General features: G+C 38.7%; 1 protein-coding gene across 1 annotated transcript; it reads left to right on the forward strand.

The window, feature by feature from the left end:
- Positions 1-4106: 4106 nt before the first annotated feature.
- On the forward strand, positions 4107-9642 carry LOC139737178 (transcription initiation factor TFIID subunit 9-like). The gene is made up of 6 exons (XM_071647856.1): positions 4107-4224; positions 5905-6041; positions 6700-6834; positions 7697-7736; positions 8288-8464; positions 9522-9642. Exons 1-6 carry the CDS (start codon positions 4107-4109, stop codon positions 9623-9625), a joined length of 711 nt encoding a protein of 236 aa, XP_071503957.1. The 3' UTR covers positions 9626-9642.

A 9642-nucleotide genomic window follows, 5' to 3' on the forward strand; every position in this document is an offset into this window, starting at 1 on the left:
TTATAATTACGCAAACAAATCCTCCCAAAAGTAGAAGCATCACATCAAATGTTTCATTGTAAATCTCAATAACATCTTGCATGAATCTATTATTATCTTTGTGTAATAATTGATCTAGAAAACAGAACGCTGCTCTATACGCCTCATGATCTGCTCCCCCCCCCCCCCCCCCCCCCTTGTTCAAGTAAAGGGTACGCACAAGCTACTTGTCTAGGGAAGGGTAGTGACAAAAGTCTATCTTACCTTCTTTCCGCGCCGTCTGCTCCGGGTCTGGAAGCGTTGCATTGTGGGCGTGTGCCATGTTGGCCACCTGATTGGCTGTCACAGTGAACACTGTCTGTGGAATGTGTCGAGGCATGAGGGGAACCAGTCGCCTGCCCTCTATTGACCACTCTATGGAGCTGTTGTCGCCGCCGATCCTAAAGTAAGCAGCAACAGGAAATAATGAATCAATAACTCATCTTTTCTTTGGGTCTAAGTTTGGAAAGTTTTGGCATTTCAAATTTTCATGTTTTCCTGAAAAAATAGCAACCACATCATATGCAAATTAGATGAAGCAATGATGCTATGGCTTCAAAAATCTACTGACTGACACCTGTATCTTTCTTAACCCGTTCCTCCTGCAATTCTCTAAGAGCCTTCAATGAAATAATGAATCAATAACTTATCTTTTCTTTGGGCCTAAGTTTCAAAAGTTATGGTATTTCAAATTTTCATGTGTTTTTATGAAGAAGTAGGGAGCACATCTATGCAAATTAGATGAGGCAATGATGCCATGGCTTAAAAAAATCTACAAACCGACACTCAAATCTTTTTTTTGGGGGGGGGGGGGGGGCGGGGCAAGAAATCAGAAAGAAGAGATTGTATCCTTGACATCATGTCTTTGTTGTAACTGCAGTAAAACTTAATATGACTTTTTTTTTGGGGGGGGGTGATTGTATTTCCTGAATTATCAACCACAAAACATCAATACAAAGTGTCAATTAAAGGTCTTGTTTACCATTGGGAGCAGTGATTGAAAAAATATTCGAGATATCACATTTGATGTGTATGAGTAGGTCAGTTGTATCACAAAACTTCCTACCATATAAAAATTTTGCAATCAAGCCTAAAATATGACAAGATTTCACTATTTTTTCTTAATAAACCATACACTGTAACTGTAGATGGTTAATTGTAGATGGTTTAGTTTAGAAACATTTTTATTATAACTATTGTTCACATTTCGTATAATAATACTTAACATTGACTATACTGATTCAAATTTCTACATTGGTTGTTTTTATTCATAACTCACATTTTCGAATTATTCTGAAGCACTAAAGCTGGGTTTTTGTTTCATCTGCAAATATGTGAAAGCCTTTAAATGAAAGATCTATGATTCCAGCTTGGCACCATCTACAAGTATGTAGCAACATACCTCTCCGCTACCGTTGTGAGTTTCTCATCGTTGACAGCCCTACGAACTTCAGCTTTGTGTCTCTCTGTTGATATGCTGTGGAAAGGAGAATCAAGAACAAGCAGAAATGTGAAGCAAGTCTTTTGTAATGTCTTCTATCTGGCCTAATGTTCTAGCCCCATATCTGCTTGCCACCTTGGATTGTTATAAGATCTTGATAGTCAAATACTAGTCAAATTCATTATAATGACATAACCATCTGTTCATCAAAATCAATCAATGTATAAAATGAAAAACAACTTTGAATCAGGATGTTTTTAAAAAGCCAAAGGGTTGAAACATATAAAAACATCCTCTACAAGAAGAAAAAAAAAAATCACTACCTTTATAAACTTATCTCTCCGGCAACCAAACCATAAACATCTTTGAATATCTGGAATCAAACTGAAATGTTACTGCTTAAAAGATGCTTAAAATGAACATAAAATTACACCAATGCAGTATTATTTCATCAAAGTGCCATACATCATGCCATCGCACATTCTTCACAGAGGGAGGATTACCGAGTACATTTTCTCCTGAGAAATATAAGAAAAGGACGTGTCTGACACTTGTACTGCAAAAGTGGAAATTTTTGCGGATCACTTTTTCAGACAACTGTGCCAATTTCGGTGAATTCTGTTTGCCTGCATACTCATAGATGGGAGTCTCTTTGCCCAAATTTTATGAATGCTAAAATGCTTATTTGTTATTACTTTTACCATAGTTGACAGAATAAGCATGTAAAATTTCCATATCAGAAAACATTTTTTTAAACATCAATACAGAGAAATTTGAGAAATTCAAAGTATCTAGTACCCAGTCATAAAGCATAAACACATTGTATCATCATCATCATCATGGCATGTTTCTAATTTTACTGAGTTCCAGACCTTGACTTGCCATTACTTACATTCTGTACATCTTTTCTTCATGACTGTTGGATTGTACAAAATGTGACAGACTCACATTCTTCATTTATAAAAATAACCCTTTTCCCCCTTTTTAAGGCAGCATATATTAAACAGGCAACTTAAAAAAAAAAAACTCCATTCCATGACTATTGACTACAGAAATTTTTTTCCTTACAACAAAAACTGAATGACATACCCAAGAGTAGAAGCCACATTTCTCAAGAGTTGCTTTTTCTCAGCGCTGAGATCTCCCTGGGCCCGAAAAGCACTGACCATGGAGGAATAAGCCTCCAGCTCTAGCCGTCGAAGCAAGAGCTTGCACTGATCCAGGTCCATGTCTAGTAGCCTCGGCCACATTTTGGCAAATGTGTTTTGTGAGGGCTCGAGACGAGAGACCCTATAGATCTACCTGGATATGGTGGAAAAAGCATGAATCACTCCTTTTAGGATTTGGAAAGAAACGCACAAGATTACACACAAAGTTAACATTGTTAATTTTACTGTTATACTCAATACTAATAGTGTTACAGCTAGATAGATTTCGAACATGTTGAAAGGGGACAACTTTGCACAACAGGGAATGACACTAGAACCAGACAGGGAATTGCCTTTCGAACACTTTTAATTCGGTCTTCGGTACCGAAACGTCAACGTAAGTCCTCCGTTGACAGTCGCCATCTTTCGTTGTTCTTTCCGCCCTCTCTCGGCGTATCTGTTACAACCGTTTACACATTATGTTCCCTTACAATGTCACTGTACTATTATTGATGTGTATGACCTTTATTATCTTGAGCACTCACGACACAGTTCAGCTACTAAAACATTTAAGAAGACTACTTAACTAGGGCCTAATTTGTAACTTATATTTGATATGCTATCACGCTGTCGTCTCTCATCTCACATTTCATTTCATCCTTACAATTCTTATTCACCCAACTGAACTGGGAGCATGGTTCCATTTTGCAGTGTGGATTTATAGTCTATACACCGTTTTGACAAGGTTGACCTATCGTTTATCCAATTTTGGCAATAGTATACACTCACCGTGTGACTGAGTGTGAGTATATGAGGAGAACTGCAACAAAGTTTAAACGTTACAACTTTAGTGTTTCTTCTCCGTAAATCTATAGAACCTGGTCGACTGTCGACTGCGGACTGGTCAACACGATAACAAAAGGGAATAAATAAAGACTTGTGTGGGCCTTCTCACCGATACTACCTGAATAAGAAACGGGAAACGTCTTAATTTATATCAGCATCAAGCTAGGTATCCTTAGTTTGGTTTGACCACCACTCACCACTCACCAGCATGCAGCACCAACAATGAACTTTACGCGGGTATGTAAACACAGGTACGACCCACAGGGGCCGGGCGCGGGCGGGCGGACACCGAGGTCCCAACAAATCCCAGGCCGACAATCCAGGCGGCGGGCCTTCTCGAGTGTGCGTGGACTGCTCAGCTAGCTAGCTGCACGCACACGATGGACGAACAAGCTTAGCTTGACCGGTGTGGTGATCGTGAGGCGCTCCAGTGAAGTTGGTTTGGAATCTGAGATTGTTTATTTCATATTGCTGTTTGTGAATGTATTTGGCATCAAAATTAATTATGATAATAATTTAAGACTTTTTATGATATATTTATAGATTTAAATAGCAGTTTTAATTTATTTTAGGTTCCCATATTATTTTGAATAATAAGATCATCTTTGTTTAGATCTTGTCCTCAAATTGAATAGTGTCGGAGATCCGTCAAAATGTCGGCCAACAAAAGTACACCGAGGGACGCTGAAATTATGACAGCAATTTTAAAAGACATGGGGGTAACAGATTTCGAGCCAAGGGTCATCAATCAAATGCTTGAATTCACATATAGTAAGTTTTGTGCTTTTGTGTTCCAAGGTATATGAGATTTATGAGAATTTACGCTTGGTAAAATGGTCAATGAATCGGAATGTGCATTGTGTTGATACACCTTACCGTCGTATTTTGGTGCCGATGAAATTTGTAACATGTATGCTCATTGCAAATGAGGGAGCGACTCAAAGCGAGTGCGATAAACAACAACGGCTAGCTTGAATACCGATACTGGCGATATTGTTTAGGAGTGGTTTAACGTTACTTGAGTCGTGTGCATGTTCTGAACCGAAGAAACACTGGGTGCACCTGTCCTATCCTGTCCTGTCCCTGGCCTTATCCGGATGAAAGGTGCTGCACGAAATTGAAAGGTTGCAAGACTCGAGAACGAAGGTCCAGGAGGCAACAACCAGCCAGCTCTTCCACTAACGTTAACGTTAGAGTAAAACCCACAATTTTCGGCCGGCCTCCGAAATCTGGACACTTTTTCACTTATCACAAGAAGCCAGCAAATTCTACTGTCACAACACATGCATATCAGTAATTATCACATCGTTTCAATCACATACTGGCACACTCGTTCACCATAGGAAAATGCCTGAGTCACCTCCTGAAATGAAATGCATCTGTAAAATCCCAAATTCCACTGTCAAAAATGCAGAATCTCTGCAACTTTTCCAAAGCGCGCCAATTAGATCCTGTGTAAAGAATCAGGGTCGCCCAAAAAGCACTAAAAATTGAAAAATTACGCCATTCTGTTGCGAGATTTTTCGCTTATCGCAAGCTCAGAGTGTGATGGTATCCTCAAAAACACAAAAGAAAAACAAAATCTCCGTACATGCCGAAATGAGTGAATATCAATGTACAGGGGCTGAATGCAAGTGCCGAGTCACCAAAATTTGGACACGAACGGGCGCTGCAACATCCCCGATGCAACTTTGTGCCAACAAGCATGGCGCGCACTCATTTTTCAGCAGCATTGTATGCGTATTGACATTGAACGTCCGAATTTTGGAGAGGGTGTCCAAAAAATGGGGAATTGACAAGGTGATAATACTTTGAGATTTTGTGAAATTTTATGGTGTAACAAAATCAATATTGGGAAAATGTAGTTTGATATATTTAACATACATTGTTAAAATATAACTTTGTAGAGTGTGTTTTTTTTTCAGTTTATCAAATATTGCAGAAAAGCTTAAGTGTCCGAAAATTGGTGGTTTTACTCTAAACAGGGGGTTCTAACATTACAGTTCCCATCCAAAAGTGTACCTCCTCCTTGGCTCAACCAATAAAGCCTAAATGATGTATCCGTGCTAAAAAATTTGAAAGTTTGACTAGATCTACATCCAATTTTATTGATCACCAAGTGACAAACAAGTCAAAAGTGTTATAACCCTGTCCGGCTTTGCGTGCACAGACTGACCAGTTCCGATACTCTTATTTTCCATCTACAATAATGGATTAGAACCACCTACACTGTAAGTGACTGCGTTGTAAATTCGCCTTCTACCAACTCCCTCAAGAAGGCCATCAATACATCCTTTTAGAACACCCTGCACCCTATCTCTATCCAATGCGTTTACCCCCAGAATTGAAGAAGGGGCCCTGCATCGCATCGTATAGGGTTCTACATCCAGATCCAGATCCAGCATTAGAAGTTTAAATTTCTGTGATTTCCATTGTTGCCATGCTCTGCAGGGTATGTGACAGATGTCTTGGACGATGCCCAGATCTACAGCTCCCATGCTGGCCGCAAAGATGTGGACATTGATGACATAAAGCTTGCCATTCAGACCAGGCTGGATCACTCCTTCACAACACCTCCCCCGAGAGAGGTACTGTAAGCTATCTTGATTTTTGTGAAGATGTTGACCATCACGGCGAATTCTAAGACAATAGGGGTACAATTAGTCGTTTGTCTCGCGAAGAAAATCGTAGGTGAGGTGTACGACATTTCGCTCAGCAGGAGCAAGTGAAAGGTCATACACCTCACCTATGATTTAGTCCTTTGTCTCGCGAAGAAAATCGCAGGTGTGGTGTACGACATTTTGCTCACCAGTAGCGGGTGAAATGTCTTTCACCTCGCCTATGATTTTTTTTTTTTTGCGAGATAAATGATCAATTGTACCCCATCGTTTTATCTCAATTCTGTCTGTTTTTGTTTTTTTCTTGAGAGTGAGAAAAAGAGGAGAGATAGAAAGAGAAAAAAAAGAGAGGAGAGTAGCAGTGTGTTTAGAGTTGTGAATCTGTTAATCCCATATTCATCCCTGATTTGTGAATTTACAATGTACATTGTAATTGATTGAGCAAAACCTTAAAGACTCTACTGTCTACCTAATAAAGTGGTTCTGTTTCTGCAATTTCATGTGGTTCTTGTACAATCTGTACCTATTTGAAAAGGAGAGACTCGTCTCTGCCCTTATATAAAGCAGATACATATGTGCATAAGTTTTAGGTGTGGTAACCTCACTCATTTTATTTCATCTTCACCAGTTTTTGATGGAAGTCGCCAAACAAAAGAACAGCAGCCCCTTGCCCGCCATCAAACCTCACAACGGGCCCAGATTACCACCCGACAGATACTGCCTCTCCGCCTGCAATTATCGACTCAAACCACCACAGAAAAGGGTAAGTTCCTCTTTGTAGTTATCCCCTTTATTCAAAAATGACCAGACAAGGGGGTGATGAATAAAAGCTAAACCTTTCAAAAGCATGGTGAAATGATGATCCCTCTGAGAAGTTCACTAGGTAGATATTTGTTTTAATTGTAATGAAAATGTTCATGTGGCATTTATGAGTGCCCTAGAAATTTGAACCCTTTGAATATTTTACTGTCAGAATCAACTGAACTGTGATGAATTAAGTGGGAATTTGATATTGCATCTATGTGGAAATCAAGTGATTCTAGGTTCCATTGATTTTCACTTTTCTTTCAACAGAGGTGATTTGGCCAAAAATCATTCATATCATGTATACACAAATCCTTTTCACCAAAATTGTAATGTAAACACACAACAGTATTTAGATCAGCTTTTTGTTTGCTTGTGTTTTTGTGCCTTGTGTGTTATGCTGGTGAAAAATTGGATGTCCAATACATAGTTAACATGAAGTATAAAAATCCTAAGGAATTGATGACAAATATTTCATAGTTAAAAGAAATTGAGTTTTTTCTGAATGCAGACTGTTGAGATTTTGGTTATCACTTATCAGAGTGCAAATTTAAAAAAACGTTTGCTAGCCTGTTCTTTTGTTGAAACATGCATTTTTCAAAGAAAAACTGTTGATATTATTATAAGAATCAAATAATGCATTAACAGTTAAACTCCTCAGACATTTTACACATTACTCTGCAATGTGACTGATAATGTATTGGCTCAATACACAGATCAGAGGTGATGAAATACTTTATTTTATTTGCATGTGGTCATGAAACCTACCGGTTTTCACACAGAAATGCTCTTTTCTGCCTTTTGCAATTTCATTTCCACAGCCCACTCTCACAATCAATCCAAGGTTATCACTTAGCTCAGGTAAGAAAGGATCCTACTTTGTGCATTGTAATGAGCACATAGCAGCTCGATTTCAAAACTAATTTCTTGTAGGATATCACCATGTTTACTCCATATCTGTGAAAGAGAGTTATGAGATTAATGACTGTAAAGCTGATTGTGGCCAGTTCTCATCTTTCCCTCCTTTTGTCCAAGCATTCATTCATTTTATGCCTGTATTAGAGGACTTAATTCTTAAAACAGTACATGTTTAATTTCTTGGAGTCAGAAAGGGCCTGAGCATTCGATCCTCCAGAATCATTGTCAGAGATGAAAGATTATTTTTCCTCTGATGACAATTTTGCTGGCGTCATAGCTCTGGCCTTTTTTTACTCCATTTTACTCCACTAGCTCACCACCATTGGATAATCAGTTTTCTGCAACTTTTTTATGCTCAATAAGCTTCATTTCTTGTTTGAACTATGTGTTCATTTAAGATGTAAGTGAATGAATTATGTGTACATGTATTAACGATTAACAGAAAAGACAAAAATGAAATTAGAAATTGACTGAAATTCTTGTAAATTCTGCAGGTTTAGGAGCCAAAGCAAGTCCAACATTCTCACTGGTGTCAAAGAGTGGTCAGTCCTTCAGTCTAAAGAGCAGCTCATATACCATGGTCTCATCATCCTCATCATCATTATCAGCGGCATCCAGCACTCCCAAATCATCCATTAGCATCATATCTGGAGGCGGGAGCAATTCCAAAGGTAGGTAGACCAACCCAGTGTGTTCTTTGGTTCCATGGCATCTGCTCTTGCTGCAATTGCTCCCATGAAATATTTGCTTGTTAAGACAAACATAAATTCTACCCACAAATATACCCTAACCATAATCCTAATCCTCACGCCAAACTATACCTTCAAACCCTATAAAAACCCTAACCGTAAGTCGTCAGAGAAAATAAGACCAAGCAAATGTCGCAGGAGCAAATGACTAGTTTGCTGTGTTAAATAGTTTGTTTATATCCAATGTAATGGCTGCAACTGTATGTCCAAACAGGTGATGGAGGTTTTGTAGTTGATTAAATGTCTATGACCCCTCTGATAGGGTGCCCGAGGCATTATGTTTTAGAATTGTTACATGATTGTTTCCTTGGTAGTTATGGTGACTTAGCCTCTGCTTTTACCGCAAACCATTCCTCAGTTGGCAGACACCCCATGAATGTTTTCAAAATGGTTCCCAAGCCACACCAAATTGTTCTGAATGAAGAACTCTGCTAGTTTTTCCCGTGCCTCGTACTAACAAGGTGTACTACATAGGTATGGCAGTGTTGCTACTTTTGTTGCCTTCTACTACATCTACATTTCCCTTATCTTCTAGAGAAAGTCCATGCTTTTTAGCTATACTGACTTCTTTTTGATTGAAAAAAAAAACAGTCTTGAAAAGAAAATATGCTACATAAAAAATCTTGAACTTAAAAAAGATTCACAACCTTTGTCTACATTGAAGAGTAGTTTTAGTTTGTGAAACATCCCAGACATTGATGCGATATGACAGCAAAACAAGTGTCATTGACTTTAGTGATGTTATCCATGTAAGTAAATAGTTTTTTTCTTTTCTTTGTAGTTGAACACATGATGATGATGATGATGATGATGATGATGATGATGATGATGATGATGATGATGATGATGATGATGATGATGATGATGATGATGATGATGATGATGATGATGATGATGATGATCATCATCATCATCATCATCATCATCCACATGACTGACTCACATACTGATTTTTGTATTGCAGGGGGTGGATCGACAGGCTCCACATCAAGCGTAGATGTTAAACCTGATATCAAGCCCTCGGTGAGCATCGTGACCGAGATGAAAGCAGGCATGAAGCGGAAAAGAGAGGAGAATGAGTAGCCAGATAAAGGAAACAC

This window comes from Diadema antillarum, unplaced genomic scaffold (genome assembly GCF_040938485.1).
Source record: "Diadema antillarum isolate AM-2024a unplaced genomic scaffold, OU_Dant_1.0 seq00000684_RagTag, whole genome shotgun sequence".
Taxonomy (NCBI): domain Eukaryota; kingdom Metazoa; phylum Echinodermata; class Echinoidea; order Diadematoida; family Diadematidae; genus Diadema; species Diadema antillarum.